General features: G+C 38.9%; 2 protein-coding genes and 2 long non-coding RNA genes across 9 annotated transcripts; 2 read left to right on the forward strand and 2 right to left on the reverse strand.

Annotated features, from left to right (window-relative positions):
- Positions 1-434: 434 nt before the first annotated feature.
- On the reverse strand, positions 435-5,735 carry LOC111806655 (NADP-dependent malic enzyme-like). 2 transcript variants are annotated; one of them, XM_023692035.1, is made up of 19 exons: positions 5,588-5,735; positions 5,235-5,476; positions 5,035-5,155; positions 4,860-4,934; positions 4,380-4,531; positions 4,200-4,305; positions 4,063-4,128; positions 3,414-3,509; positions 3,267-3,338; positions 3,061-3,144; positions 2,884-2,982; positions 2,759-2,806; positions 2,219-2,272; positions 2,057-2,155; positions 1,901-1,990; positions 1,751-1,828; positions 1,592-1,666; positions 1,422-1,512; positions 436-759 (listed from the first exon to the last, which is right to left on the reverse strand). In XM_023692035.1, exons 1-19 carry the CDS (start codon positions 5,615-5,617, stop codon positions 542-544), a joined length of 1,896 nt encoding a protein of 631 aa, XP_023547803.1. In that variant the 5' UTR covers positions 5,618-5,735; the 3' UTR covers positions 436-541. The 2 variants fall into 2 exon arrangements, with proteins under 2 accessions (XP_023547802.1, XP_023547803.1); XM_023692034.1 differs by having other exon boundaries at positions 435-759; positions 1,901-2,155.
- An 840-nt stretch (positions 5,736-6,575) lies between these two features.
- LOC111806657 lies at positions 6,576-9,138 on the forward strand. 3 transcript variants are annotated; one of them, XR_002816856.1, is made up of 4 exons: positions 6,576-7,349; positions 8,096-8,156; positions 8,443-8,596; positions 9,087-9,138. It is a non-coding gene; the product is annotated as an uncharacterized LOC111806657 (long non-coding RNA). The 3 variants fall into 3 exon arrangements; XR_002816857.1 differs by lacking the exon at positions 8,443-8,596; XR_002816858.1 differs by lacking the exon at positions 8,096-8,156.
- Positions 9,139-9,213: 75 nt separating this feature from the next.
- LOC111806656 lies at positions 9,214-10,696 on the forward strand. Of its 3 annotated transcripts, none has more exons than XR_002816853.1 (4): positions 9,214-9,321; positions 9,460-9,599; positions 9,687-9,833; positions 10,336-10,696. It is a non-coding gene; the product is annotated as an uncharacterized LOC111806656 (long non-coding RNA). The 3 variants fall into 3 exon arrangements; XR_002816855.1 differs by having other exon boundaries at positions 9,716-9,833; XR_002816854.1 differs by having other exon boundaries at positions 9,738-9,833.
- On the reverse strand, positions 9,903-14,363 carry LOC111806654 (casein kinase 1-like protein HD16). The gene is made up of 16 exons (XM_023692033.1): positions 13,524-14,363; positions 13,005-13,136; positions 12,856-12,929; positions 12,705-12,774; positions 12,558-12,613; positions 12,398-12,469; positions 12,224-12,318; positions 12,081-12,144; positions 11,832-11,961; positions 11,492-11,710; positions 11,258-11,400; positions 10,981-11,155; positions 10,804-10,894; positions 10,562-10,719; positions 10,277-10,465; positions 9,903-10,193 (listed from the first exon to the last, which is right to left on the reverse strand). The coding sequence occupies exons 1-16, from the start codon at positions 13,953-13,955 to the stop codon at positions 10,134-10,136; spliced, it is 2,160 nt and encodes a 719-aa protein (XP_023547801.1). The 5' UTR covers positions 13,956-14,363; the 3' UTR covers positions 9,903-10,133.
- Positions 14,364-15,049: the final 686 nt, after the last annotated feature.

The following is a 15,049-nucleotide window of genomic DNA, read 5'->3' on the forward strand; positions in this document are numbered from 1 at the left end:
ACCTAAATTTGCGCGATTAATTGCATGCGTCTTATTTTTAATTTAAAACCACACATTTATAATTATTTTAATCTATATATTTCAATTTTAATTTGCTTGGCTACACAAATTTTGTAATTTGGAAAGATATTTTAATTTAATCTATCAATTAGCAAAATATTTATTTTATATATTTCAAATTTAATCATAAATTTTGTAATTTGGAAAGATTTTATTAACGGGTTGAGGTATTTTGAAGTTTAAATAGTAAAATTAATCCTTGATTATAGGCTAATATCTTTTATGGTTAAGAGTATTTACATTACTGTTTAGTTATCATATTTGACCTTTGATTATAAAGATTAATCTGGTGCGTCAATTTATTGTTATTTTCATTTATTTTGACTAATGAAATAGTGAAAGAATTAAAGGCCTTTATTGGGTAAGATGTATGAACTTTTACGGAACTATATGTATAATGCTTCTCATCCCATCAAAACTTACAGGACTGACAAATGATCGACAAAAAAAGGGAGGCAAAACTGGGGAAACCTTGGCAGCTTCACCGATAGTTTGGGTAAGAAGGAGTGTACATACAGCTCTCGGCATGCTTCACCAAGTCCTTTGGTTGAGGAAGGCGACCGGCCAAACCAAGTTCATAAGCCTTTGCAGCTACTTTTGCTGCAATATTTGCTGAAATCTTTCTGATGTTGGTAAATGGAGGGAATATGAGTCCCTTGTCCAAGTTCTCTTGTGTAACCTGTGCAGCAAGAGCTTCCGCTGTTCCAACAAAACAATGAAGTTAAAGAACAGATTGAGCATCATCTTTGAAAGAGACCAGAGGTTACGCAATATCAGAACAGGTTACCACTTTGTATGGATGGTATCATAATTGGTAAGTTAAGTCTATTGATCATTTTGGATTGTGTATCTATGAGATCCCATATCGGTTGGGGAGGAGAACGAAACATTCTTTATGAAGGTGTGGGTACCTCTCCCAAGCCGACAAGTTTCAAAAACGTTGAGGAGAAGCCCGGAAAAAAAAGTCCAAAGAGGACAATATCGACTAGCGGTGGACTTGGACCGTTATAAATGGTATCATAGCCATACACCGGGCAATATGCCAGCGAGGAGGCAAAGCCCCAAAGGGGGGTGGACATGAGGCGGTGTGCCAACAAGGACGCTGGGTAGATTGGGGGGTTCCACATCGATGGGAGAAGGGAACATGTGCCAACAAAGACACTGGGCCTTGAAGCCCACATCACTTGGGGAGGAGAACGAAATTTTTTTATAAGGGTCTGGAAACCTTTCCCTAACAAACACGTTTTAAAAATCTTGAGGGAAAACTCGAGAGAAAGCCCAAAAAAGACAACATCAGCTAGCTAGCTAGGTACACTATCAAATTCAAATTCATGAGCTCATCAAGTCACTTTTGCACTTACAGGCTGCTAGGAGCATGTCATCACGAACACGGATGGTACCGGACATGATCAATCCAAGACCAAAGCCAGGAAAAATATAAGCATTATTTGCCTGAATAACAAAGGAAAGCAGTAATAACGTGAGAGACCTTGCACATCACCATGAAAGGGTCAAATGAATATATAAAGACCTGTCCAGGTACAAAGACATTTCCGTTGTATTCAACAGGGTCAAATGGACTGCCGCTAGCAAAAATAGCACGGCCCTGCAAGAGGAGAAGGAACCATATAAAATGAAGTTACCATCGACAAGACGACAACTAGAACGTAGAATTGTGTGTATGTAGTACCTCAGTCCATGTATACGCCTCTTCAGCAGTGCATTCAGACTGAGAAGTGGGGTTTGAAAGAGCAAGAATAATTGGTTTCTGCAACCCACAACAAAGTTATGGTCAATATACTTTCTCTTATGAATCTGGTTGGTTTTGCAAATAAAACACCTTGTTAATGGCGGCCATCGCCTCCACGACGTCTTTAGTGAATGTCCTTCCCACGCCTGATGTCCCAATCAACACTGTTGGTTTGATATCCTGAAAAGAAATGGGAACTTTCATTGGTTTGTGCAAAAATTTGAATGGAGATGGTAAGAAAGAGACCTTCACAGCATCAACAAGATCTTGAATTGGTTCGTGCTCGTGTGCCCAAGGTTTCTTGAAGTGTTGGAGTGATTCCTTGCGAGAACTAACAATGAGACCCTGGAAACAAGAAGATTAGCACTAGCAAAAGGAGGAACTTCCTTTCATTTTCTTTTGAACTACCTTCGAATCGACAAGCCATATTTTCTTGCGAGCATCTTCCAAAGGGGTATTCATCTGCAAAATGAATTTGAGTTAGTTTTGTTCAAGTGATAACCTTTAGTGGTTCTGACAACAAATTCTTGGTAACAGTCCAAGCCTATACTACTAGTAAATATTGTCCACTTTGGCCCGTTACGTATCATCGTTAACCTCACGGTTCTAAATGCGTCTACTAGGGAGAGGTTTCCACACCCTCATAAGGAATGTTTCGTTCCCCTCTCCAACCGATGTAGAATATCACAATTCACTCCCCTTGGAAGGCAACATCCTCGCTGGCACACCATTTGGTGTCTGGTTCTGATACCATTTGTAGCAGTCCAAACCCACTGCTAGCAGATATTGTCCTCTTTGGATTTTTCCTTCCGGACTTATCCTCAAGGTTTATAAAATGCGTAGGTAGGGAGAGGTTTCCACACCGTTATAAGGAATATTTTGTTCCCCTTTTCGACTAACGTGGGATCTCACAAGAATTCAGCATTTTCAGCATTATATGGCCATTACCTTTTTGAACATCTCTAAAGCAATGAGTTCTGCAATCCCTGTGCCAGCCTACAAGCAACAAACACGGGAAGTCAATCGAGATACTTTACTATTAAGAGAGTTCGATACGGCTTTAGATACACAACCTCTCCAGCGCCAAGAAATAGGAATTTATGGTCAGCCAATGTTCCACCAACTAGCTTCAGAGCTGCAATAAGCCCTGCAAGGACCACGGATGCTGTCCCCTGTTGAGTAATAGTTTATACATTAGAATGCCAGTTCTGAAACGTAAACTAAAACACTGGGAATCACTTAATAATAACCTGAATATCATCGTTAAAAACAAGGTGAGTCTTGCCATATTTTTCTAACAGATCGAAGGCATTGTGGTTAGCGAAATCTTCAAACTGGCAATATGGTAAGCCAATATCAGAGGCAGAGAACCAAAAGTCCAAGTAGAAGAAGACTTAGTTTAGATTGTTGTCTCACTACAACTGTAGTTTAGATTGTTGTCTCACTACAACTGTACCTGAATGAGAATTTTCTCTCCATAATTCTGTTTGACTGCAGCCATGAATTCGTGGACAAGCTCCTCATATTCCTAAAGCAAGAAAAACAAAGGTGAAAACTTCACTATTATCACAAACCATAGGCTGGTTAACCAAATACTACAAACCTGACCAGTAGCCCTCTTTTGCCTGAGCCCAATGTAGAACTCATCATTCAACAGCTTGTCATTGTTCGTCCCGACGTCGATCGTCACAGGCAAGCACTGAAACAATATAACTTTGTGATAAGATAACAATTTTATTATTCCCAGTAAGAAAGTCAAAACATGTCTTGCGCATTCATCTATACAGCTTTCTGAATTCAGAGCTTTTTGTGATAGAATTAAAGACATGGGGCAGTGTGCCGGCGAGGACACTGGACCCCAAGGGAGGTGGATTGTGAGATCCTACATCGGTTGAAAAGGGGAATATTGAGGACGCTGGCCCCCAAAGGGGTGGATTGTGAGATCCCACGTCGGTTGGAGAGGGGAACAACGAGGATGTTGGCCCCCAAAAGGGGTGGACTGTGAAACCTCACATCAGTTGGAGAGGGGAATAATGGGGATGCTGGGCTTCCAAATGGGGTGGATTGTGAGATTCCACATCAATTAGAGAGGGAAACGAACCATTCCTTATAAAGGTGTGGAACCTTCTCCCTAATAGACGCATTTTAAAATCTTGAGGGGAAGCTCGATAGGGAAAGTCCAAAGAAGCATTGGGTTTAAGTTGTTACATACGTAGTTCCACGGACAAAGGAATAAGATAGAAAATACTCACTGCAGAAGGACGAACACCGCCAAGAGCACTATAGAGCGAAAGCTTTCCAACTGGAATCCCCATGCCCTGAAGTATTCCATCAAATTTAAGAACTTAAATAGCAAAAAGGCAACAGTAACCATAATCCACAGCTATACCTGGCAGCCAAGATCACCCAATCCAAGGATCCGTTCACCATCAGTAACAACAATGACTTGAATACCCATCTCAGGCCAGTTTCGTAAAACCTCTAAGATCTTCCCTCTGCACAGAAACTTATTAGTCTAAGTGTAACAGTGACTAACATAAGAACAGTGAAAGGCTACGCTTAACCATACTTCTCCCTCAAACTAATATAAAGACCCTGTGGCCGCCTGAAGATGCTTCCATATTTCTGGCATGCTTCTCCTACAGTTGGAGTATAAACCACCGGAAGCAACTCCTCAACATGCTCAATCAGAAGCTTATAGAACAACTTTTCATTGCTTTCCTGAACAAAGTAAACAGAATTGATCAACTCAAATAATTGATCGTCGTTCTTAAGAATTGTTAAGAGAAGAGCCCCACATCGACTAATTAAGGGAATGTTTATAAGTAAGGAATACATCTCCATTGGTATGAAACCTTTTGGGAAAACCAAAAATAAAATCATGAAAGCTTATGCTCAAAGTGAACCGTATCATATCATTACAGAGAGTCATGATCATCGCCAATAACTTTGCAAGTAAAAACTTACTATTCCATCTAAATCTATTTATCAAAAACTCTCATTAATGACAAGATATCTAAGGCTATCGTGAAAAAGGGGTCATTGCTACCTGAAGATCCATCATGGCCATGTATTTCTGCAGAGGAACTTGATACTGCCGTATCCTGTACAACAACTTTTTCACCTGACATTTGAGAGCCAAATAATTACTAATATTTGTATACCAAAAAGCTCGGCGATCCAAAATTGGACTCAGAAAAATGATTGGAGATCACATAGATAACCTGAAGATCTTGAGAAATGACAGTAGGAGGCAAAAGACCACGCAAGTAGTGAGTATCTCTTTCTTTATCCGTGAAGGCTAAACCCTTATTGTGATGTGGATTTCGCAGTAAAGTATATCCACTAGAGAATATATGAACAATTATGATCATGATCGAAGAAAGTAATGAAGATTCAAGAATTGAATATGATTTTCCCTCACCTAGCAACAGAGACGGTCCAGGGAGTGACCCCCTGATCCTCCATGGGCATGACCTCGCCGTAGAAGCCAAGAACCCCATCGTTAACAGCGGAAACAGGGTCCAACTCAAGAACCGAATCCTTCAATGAGCTCTCCATCAAAACCCTGTCGTTTCTTTCTGATCTCACAGAAGAAAGCTTCAACGATTCCGAGTGCCGTTTCAGAGATAAAGGACTACAAGAACTGGAAATTGGCGTCTTATTCTGTTCAAACAAAATCCACAAGATTAGCAAAGAAATGGAAGAAACCAGTGGATTAGAAAGAAAACATTCCAAAGAAAAGTCAGGTGGGGAATGAGTAGAATGTGTTGATACCAGAAAAACGCATCGATTCAACGAAGCCATGGCGAAAAGCTCGTGGAGGACTGAGAATCTTTTGGGGGGAAAAACAAGTGGGTGCGAGAGAAACTGGGAGAAACCAATGAGAGAGTCTCAAGGAAGCGAGACGAAGGAGGGCGGGAAGCGTTTCTTATGGGTTGCAGAACAATGTGCGCAATCCATGCACCCAATATGTGACGCTTACAATTACTTATACAACTGTGATGATTTGAGTATTTTTTTAAAAGTTTTTATTATAGTTTCGAATTTTATATAAATGTGATCGTCTTAATGGTCACGATCATTATAAGATTTACGATGATTAGAGTAATTTACAATGTTTTTTGTAAATTTGGAAGCGATTCATATGTTCGTGATTGTAACGAATTTGTCGTTTTTTTGACCATTTAAAAACGAGAATCAATATCTTTGTTAACGTTTAAAATGTCAAATTTTGGATTTAAAAAAAAGAATAGATTCTATTAATTGAAGATAAATATTCGAGAGCTATTCATTATCGTGAATAATTCATATCATATATTAAAAATTAGGTTAGAGGTTTCGCTCATAAAATTTAAAATTTATCTTTAAATTAAAAAAAAAAAAATTATACCAAGCCATTAGAAAATTAAAAAATTTTAAAAAATAATTATTTTATATTTTAAAAAATTAAAAGTTCAACTATTAAAGAGTTTAGGATGATTCTCTCAAAATTTATAAATTAAATTTGTAATTTTATATATTTTTGTGGAAAATTTTGCTATTTGAGATGATATTTAAAAAAAAAACTATTTTATTTTTATTAAACTAAAAAAAAAAAACTTTAACAAAAGGAAATTGTGTACTTAAAAAAATGATATTGAAATTTAAAATTATAAAAATAAAATTCGAATTAAAATTGAAGAGAGGTTAAAAATGTAATTTAACATATTTTTTTAAATTTGTAATTGTGTAGCTCGTAAGGAGGAAAGTCTGAGTAATATGTCCCAATCCAAGAAGTAGACTTCTTACTTCTAATCACTTCTCTCTACGCTCTGCATAATTTCTTCTGTGTTTGCCGATGGAGTATCGGAATTCGTCAAGGGATTGGGATGATTCTCCATTCTAATTCACACTAGCTGAGGCAAGATCTTATGCTATGCTTGAGTTTATGTCTTTCAATCGATGCGTCCGAGTCTAGTTTTCCTGTTCGAGTTATGCGCAGAACTTCCTTACTGCATTTTCTGATTTGAAATTGCCGATTTCGATTTTGTATTTCCATTTATTGTGCCGCTAATTGTAGAGATTGTGGAGATGGATAATATCTTAAAGGACTCTGAAGATCGAACACTTGGTCAAGTGCTTTTCCAAGATTTGGTACTTCATTTCAGGTTGTAGTGTGCAGTTTTTGTAAAGCTTCGATCGCTTCTTCAAACGAGTATTTGTGCAATCCATCATCGTGTCTTTCCTTTCATGCTTGATTTTTCTGCAGTTGCTCCCCGTGGCGCGCTAGAAAATCTCCCGTCACTGCGGTACAGGTCTTCGATTTTTTTCTTATCCATTGTGTCTGTTGATATTTGGTAATTCTTATCTGCCTAGGTGCATGACTGGTTCGAGATTCAGAAAAATTAATTGCGAAGTAGTTGTAAAAAAGCGCGGCCTCCACCTCTACCTTCGTCATCACCTTCGCCTCCGACTCCGCCTCCGAAACTTGTACTTAATTATTCGGACACTACTTTTTTAACTGACGCACCGTCATCTGGACCACCTGAATTCAAAGGTAAATTCCGCATCATTGCCGATGAGTTGTAGAAATTCTATCTGAAGTGCTCCTTTGGATTGCTAATGTGCTTCGGTTATTGGTGTATGCATAGTTTTATATCTTTTGGCTCTACGATGGTTTTGTTTTATTATCTTGCACGACACGAGGCTGGTAGAGGGAGGGGCTGCACATTGATTGGTAACTCATTCGTGCCTAGAATTATTCAAGTTGCTGTGTGCACGATGATTGGTAATTTATTTGTACTTATATTATCAAGTCTTTTATCAAGAGATTTCAAGTGGAAGGATCCATAGGCAATGTAACTTGAAACTCGCAGTTCTGAAGCATGTTAGTTTAAGCTTAGCAGACGAGCAGGGATTGCTATAGCCTGTGATTATGGTTAGTGCTTCTTGCATTGCATACCAAGCACATCTAGAGTCTCTGCATTCTGCTGCTTATAGTAGTATTGACGTTCAACAATGAACCTCGGGTTTCTAATTGAGAAAACCTGGTCCTGACAGTTTCAACCTGTGTCGTTTTGATGCCACGATCCTGTGTTCAAACCTTCACAGAATGGTGACATCGAGGCTGAACCAGGAAGTCTATGTTCTAGTCATAACATGCACTGTGATTTGAAAACTGTAGTGCCTCCTTGCATGATTAGATCTTTGGCTAAGATACTATTATTTGCAGTTCAACAGTAAGTTTTTCACTTTTTACACCTTTTGGCAAACTTGAAATCGTTACTTGAAAATTTAATGCAGGCAATGCAACTGATCTTTCAAGATTAGCATTCAAAGCCTTTTCGTCAATAGACGATGCATGGTGAGAAAAATTCAGAGTAGAAAATACAATGCTGTTACATTACATGAGCTTGATCCGTGATGGAATCATATGTTCACATTCATACAAGCACAATTTCCATAGATTATTGACATATTATAGACGATAATCAGTCCCTAGTCAGATGTAGTGCCTCAAGTTTAGCTACCTAAAATCCTAGCACTGTGCAAGTATCTTGAGTTTATTTTCATTTCACACTTGGAAAAACTAGTGGAAGACAAATCTCCGTATAAACAATGCTAACTTCTCAGACATCTATTATTTGCAGTCATTCAGGATGTCACACCCTTGATAAGACTGACATTCAGTTCAAATCCTGTAAGAAAGCTTTACAGAAGTCGGGATATAGATTACTTAGCTCCACGGAGTTAGAAACAAAGTTGAAAAAGTGGTTGAAAGTTGGCTGCAATGATATTTACATGGTAACTTTGGTACATGTGATAATAATTAGATTTTGATTTTTATCGTCTAACATAGAGCTTTTATACTCAATTTTCTTACCCTGATGCCAATGTAAAGTTGATGGTTCATGCCTATACATGTCGAAACCATAAAAGCTCTAGCATTATTCCCTGCTTCAACTAACCCCTAATGTTTATGTTTAGTCATCTTGCTCTATTTACAGTCAGTATTATCGTTGAGATGTATCTATTACTTTTGTTGGTGTATGGTGTATGGCAATGGCATAGCTTATGGACCTATCATATATCATTATCTGATGAGAAGATTTTATGAAATGCTTGTCTCTTCTAGTTTCAACTCGATGGTTTACAGAAAAGTCATTGATACTTGAATATAAGCACATCAGTCTGCTTTCAGCAAGCTCTGTTTCTGCTTGATCTTCTTTGGTCAAGACTCGTGATTTTTGCTATTGAATTGAGGAATCTTACTAATGTTCCTTTGATTTCTTAGGTATGACGTTGCTTCGTGCCTCAGTTACCGAGTTAATTGCCATGGAGAACTAGTAAGCTTTCCCAGACAATTCATATACTTCTTTAGAGAGTTGCAAATAACACAAAATACTTAATTGTTTTCTAAAAAATGCCAAAAGGCGAAACCCAAATCCAGATTCTATAAACCAACCAACCACGGGGAAGAATATAAGTACTATAATTGTCTGGTTACCAGGAAAGCTTCATACCCAACGGTAATTGCTCATTATTTTATTGTTATTATTATTATAAAAAATTAACAAGATCATCATATAAAGGGAGAAAGAAGTCATTAGTGCGAGAAATGTTTCAAATCATGTCATCTTACTTAGTTTTATGGCTTATTTATACAGGAAAGACATGATCATGCGCTCTACTTCCTTATTTGCTTGGGAAAAAAGTAAATTTGTGGAGATTGTTGCTGCAGGCCTTCAGAGTACAATTCAGACCAACTTCAATGTAAATGGAATCCCGAATCTTCATTCCTCAGAAGGTACATTTACAAGCTGTTGCTTGGGATTTACCGTAAAAAATTGGGTACTGTCAGAGCTATAAACTGAACCGAAAATACTTCTGTTAGTGATTATTATGCAACCTGTCTGAGCACAGAAGGATACATGTTCTCGTTTAGGAAAAGGGTGATCCAGCCATTAAAACTGCTTGGAGCCAGGGGGCACTTGAAAAGTGGTTCAATTTTTCAACATACTGGGGATCAAACTTCATAGAGGTACTTCTTTCCTTTTTTTCTCACTTGTCTTCTAGTGTGAGTGCGTGTACAGAGAGGGAGAAAAGATTTGAAACAAATTGCAAGGCTTAAGTTATCATGGACAATGGGGCAAATATTTCTATAAATGGCATAATTCACAAATATTCTAACAGTTGGTATTGACTTAATTACATTTAATTCGACTAGGTCACCAAAAGCAGTTCTCTAAGCTTGGATAGCCCCCTGAATACCAAGGTCTCTGCGTGTGTCATTTTTCTTTTTTCTTTTTTCTCTCTTTTTGTTAGAACAGATAACAGAAGTTCACGAAACTGTTCTTCCATAACATACGGACGCAATATAAAGGTTCTTTGCCCATTTCTCCTGCAGTAGGAAATGATAGATTTAGACAATTTAATGAAGGGAACTGAATCATCACCATCATTTACTGAATCAGAGTTCTATACCTTGACATGGGTACTTGGAAATGCTGATGTTCTAAGTGTCTCTTGTGTTTCGTCAGCAGGCTTTCGCCTTGGCACGCTGAGAACGAGGGCTGCTTGGTCACTGGTTGCTGCAGTTGCAGTGATTCGATACCCACAGTCCCATCGGCGATGAATACCTTCACTAGGGTATAAGAAATCCAACTCGACCACCTGAAGTTTAAGAACAACGGTCAGGTCAGTTTTGCACATTGTAATTTTGTATAACCAGATTAGAAGATATTATCCTTTCATGATGTGAAAAATAACCTGATCGGAAAATCCTGCACCACGGGACATAACAACGCCCCACCGACTTCCCGAGGTGGCCATTGCCGTTACATAGAATCCCTCTCTCCACTTTTTGTTAATCCATTTGAAAGGAAAAGAATCACTGACTTTGTACGACTGTTGCAAGTATTGTGTGCCTGGAATCATTAAATTGAGATTCAGCTAATAGAATGAAGATGGCATCGATCTTATATAAGATGGGGTAAAATATTCCAACCGACCCTTAGACATTACAACCAATGAGCTCCCATTAACGACTCCGGCTACTGCTGTGATGTAATAGTTCTTTTCCCATTGCTCCATGATCCATTCCTTCAGTTCACAACCAAGTCATCAATAACTAACTTCAAAACCAATAAAGGTTATTGACGCCATCTGGGGCAAAAAATAAAAGTAACCTTGTGAAGAAAATGGGGTGAAAGTTCATAAACTTGTGATGAAAACCCAGTGCCAGCATCCATGATTAAGGCCCATAAATTTTGACACGAGGCCACACTACTTATAAACAAGCCATCCTCATTCCCTTTCTCAATATGCTGCGCAAGCCTTACATCAGCTACATTATAGTGATACCTAAACAACAAAATCATTCGTTATTTCAAATAGCTAGATCGATTTTACCTCGACTTTTATACGAGCTATGAGATTAGCATCATTATAAACATGCATGAATACCTTTGCTTCATTGGCCGCCGAGCATTATAAACACTGATCCATTGGGTTGCAGGCATGCCCATACGAACCTTCTTCTTTGGTTGTTCATCGTCTTCCTCCTCCAAAGTCAATCTGCCTCGCTTATGCCCCACTTGACAAATGAGCTTCAGAAGATGGAAATTCAGTAATAAGATGTCAAACCTCGAACTTAACTAATTGGGGTGGGGGGCACAAATTTCTATCTGAGCATCATACCTTTTGAGCACCATCTGTATTTATTGGCCTGATTTCAGGATTTGGGCCAATGATTCCATCAAAAAGTGAAATATATTTTGCATAATTAGGTTCTTCATCAAACTTCAAGTTCACCACATATTCAACGAACTGTTTGAAGGGCTGTGGACAAAAGCAACATAAAGTCTCTGGAGAAGTAGCCATCTTCTTCTTGCAAACAAGGAATCCTTTGTTCTCTCCCTGTAACCAGCTTCACGGTTAGGTCTTATAGAATTTTTTTTCCAAAGAAAAGCATCATCAACATGGTAAAGGAAATTATATACAGGACAAAAGAGACTATTCAACTTAAGAAAAGGTCAACCTGATATCCTTGCCATGGTAGACGACCACGAAGAAGGAAAACTAGGGTGTAGGCAAGAGATTCTAGATCATCTCTCCGGCTACCAGTTCTTCCTAAATGAGCATGTACACTAGCATAGCGCACTGTTCCTCTGTCGAAGAAGAACACAAATGAACCACGACCATCAACAACAGACAGAATCAGGAATACAAAAGCTTGAGAGGATGGAAAAGAAAGAGGTTTATAGAATAAAACAGGATAAAGGTGAACCTGAATACATCAGGTCTCTGATCATATTCAACATGCTGGCCAGAACCATCGCGCCATCTAGTTGCTGACAACGATAAAAACGAAGAGTAATGCAACGTGCAAAATGAATTTTAAATGAAAAAAGGTACAAGTCATGGGTATACCTAGTCCAAGATCGACCAAAAACAACTTTTTCTCATCTGGGGTCCCTGAAGGACCAAGCAGAAAATTTTCGGGTTTGACATCACCATGAATATACCTAATGAAGCAATATAATTATAAATTAGGTACACTAATAATAGAAACCAGATCTAAATGGCTCCCAACATGACCCTTACCCGCGAGAGTGCATTTTTTCCAATATGGATATTGCTTCAATTGCAATGCATGCAACCATTTCAACAGACATTCTGAAATAAGAAAAAAAAAGAAAAAAAAAAAAAACAATACTAAAACCACGTTCAAATGGGAGTTGAGCAAAGTTTCGTTTTTACTCACGTATGAGCGTTATTATTCCAAACATCCCACAAGCTTGGCCCCAGCATATCCATAACCTAAAACATTAAAGTGGCATGTAACGACCTAAAATATAGCCTTCAAAACAATGTAAGATGTAACCAGAAGGCGAGCCAGATAAGAACATACCATAATATAGTAGTCACCTTGTCTGCCCTTGTAGTGCACCCGTGGTACACCATGACTACCACCAAGAGTGCTGTGGGATAGATACAGTATAAGAATCACAACAAAAAGTAATCAAAGAAAATCAATGGAGAGAGTCTATACAACCACTCACTTATAAACTTGCCACTCATAAGGTGGTCCATAATTACATCCCTTGCTACTTCTATGCTCGAATTTCAAAGCCACCTATCATCAGAAACTTCGTCCAATGTAACACATATATAGAGAGAGAGGGAGAGAGGGGTGGGAATTGATGCTTACCTCCACAGCACCCGGGCCGGTTCTCTCATTTGTATTAACAGTGGAGGCACGCCGTCCAACATAAACCTGTCCAAATCCACCTTTACCTAGCTTTCTATCTATCCTGTAGAGTGGGGAACCACCCACCTGAATCTGTAGGGTTTTTTAGGGAAAAATATTAATGGGGTAACAATAAATGAAGCTACTTCTAAAATGAAGAATGATAATGACTAAAATGTAAAGTTATGCAGTACCCACGTCAAGAAAACTCAAGGGAGCTCAAAGTTATGATAATTCAACATTGTCAGTCAATAAGGATATGGTCATGAGATGAGCCATTAAAAAACTGGGTGTGAAACTAAGATGGATCAAGTAAATCTATTGTCAAGTAGGGAAATTTCCAACTAAGTAAGTCTATTCTCATATATAGTCCTCCATTCATTCACTCAACAAATTCAGCGTACTATGCAACAACAGATGTATGGATTCTTGCAGCTGTCTAAAATTTGAACTCATTTTTGCGGCTGTCTAAAAACTAACCTTTTCAGGAAGCGGTGCTGTGCTTCCTTCTTCTTCAACAGCGTGAGCTTTATCATTGCTTCCTGCTCCACTGTCGTGATCATCCATTTTCTTCTCCCCTGCTTCTTCCTTCTTGGCTCCACCAGCAGCGTCTCCTATTTCAGCAATTCCAAACTCGTCTCCACCTCTGACACGAAAAGCTTCCTTCGACACCCGATTCTCCTCTGGAGTCGCTACCTCAGCAGCTACCTTATCATTGACCGGTGGCGGCTGCTGATCGTTTCCTTCTTGCAATGGTTTCTCGTTATTATTAGGCACCACTTTTACTGCCGCTGCTGCCTTCCTCCTCCTTGTTCTCGTCGCAATGGCCTCCCCTTGAGGCTCGATCGGACTCAACACGTCTATCTTCTGCTTTGCCCGGCCCCTGCGCACTCCGCTACGCAGTACCGGCATCGTTCATCCTTCAAGAATCATCCTACGCTCAAAGCCCCAAACAGAGACCAAGATTCTCCTCATAAATCCACAAAAACGCCACAAACCTAGTTTACTCCTCTAACCACACCCCACCGAACTAAAAACCCCAACCAATTGGGAACAGGCAAAGATGCAACCCTAGAAAGCCGATTTCGACAATAAAAGAAGAGCCGTAAGAGAGAAATACAACCAAAAGTTTCAGAGGAATGTACCAAACGCCTAATTAAGCACAGGAACAGATATCTCGCAATACAAACCCCCGACCGTTAATCACCGCTGAGAAATTTCGTTGTCGGAGTGATTTCAGCGCGGGAGAAGAGGGGAGAGAGAGAGAGAGAGAGATCCCGACGGTGACCGAGAGGGAAAAGGGTTCAAGTGTCTGCACAGTGGAAAAGCGTACAACGTGTCAGTTTATCATTGAACCGGCATTGGCCCAAACCCGAATCTCTGCCCAAACCCGAATCTTAGCCCAAACCCGAATCTCAGCCCAATACATAGATTTATGGGCCTGGACTTCGGTTGCATGTTGGGCTTCATTAAAGTCATAAAAGCTATTTTCTGATTTTCTAAAAATTAAATTAGATTTAGTTTATTGTAGATTGAATTTTATGTGTCAATTAACATTGTTTAAATATTATCTAAATATGTCTATTAAAAATTATTTAATGGTTAAAAACAAACAATTTAATGATATATCAAGATTTTTTTATCAGTTACCTTTGTTTTCTAATTATTTTTTTAGTTCAACATGAAACGGATCAACGTTAACGTTCAAACATTTGGTCAAGAGTGCATATTTTATGGCAGTCGGGCTACACTATAGCCCGAGCTAGAGTAAAAGATCTCTTAAAATCTCAGGTACAGCCCAATCTAGAGTGCAGCCCAAGCTGTAGTATTTCTTTATTTGATTACAGTCATATAATAGACTTTCAAACTCTCTTTCAAAAACCTCTCTCGGCCCCATGTTTTCTAAAGCATTATTCTCAAAATGGGGCCAAAAGCATGCACATATGTTGTTTGGTCATAGGCGACACAAATCCAAATTGGCTTGACTCACTCAGTGTTGGGAGTGA

The sequence above is a fragment of the Cucurbita pepo genome, chromosome LG12 (assembly GCF_002806865.2).
Source record: "Cucurbita pepo subsp. pepo cultivar mu-cu-16 chromosome LG12, ASM280686v2, whole genome shotgun sequence".
NCBI classification, from domain to species: domain Eukaryota; kingdom Viridiplantae; phylum Streptophyta; class Magnoliopsida; order Cucurbitales; family Cucurbitaceae; genus Cucurbita; species Cucurbita pepo.

What these genes read in the sequence shown, in the direction of transcription:
- LOC111806654 (XM_023692033.1), bottom strand. Translation starts at nt 13,955, where the DNA reads ATGCCGGTACTGCGTAGCGGAGTGCGCAGGGGCCGGGCAAAGCAGAAG. An exon ending in TGGAATAATAACGCTCATAC is followed by an intron (nt 12,470 to 12,557) that starts GTGAGTAAAAAC and finishes TTCTTATTTCAG; the next exon opens with AATGTCTGTTGAAATGGTTG. An exon ending in TACCATGGCAAGGATATCAG is followed by an intron (nt 11,711 to 11,831) that starts GTTGACCTTTTC and finishes AGCTGGTTACAG; the next exon opens with GGAGAGAACAAAGGATTCCT.
- LOC111806655 (XM_023692034.1), bottom strand. Translation starts at nt 5,617, where the DNA reads ATGGCTTCGTTGAATCGATGCGTTTTTCTG. An exon ending in TGAATCGATGCGTTTTTCTG is followed by an intron (nt 5,477 to 5,587) that starts GTATCAACACAT and finishes TTGTTTGAACAG; the next exon opens with AATAAGACGCCAATTTCCAG. An exon ending in CTTTAGAGATGTTCAAAAAG is followed by an intron (nt 2,273 to 2,758) that starts GTAATGGCCATA and finishes TTCATTTTGCAG; the next exon opens with ATGAATACCCCTTTGGAAGA.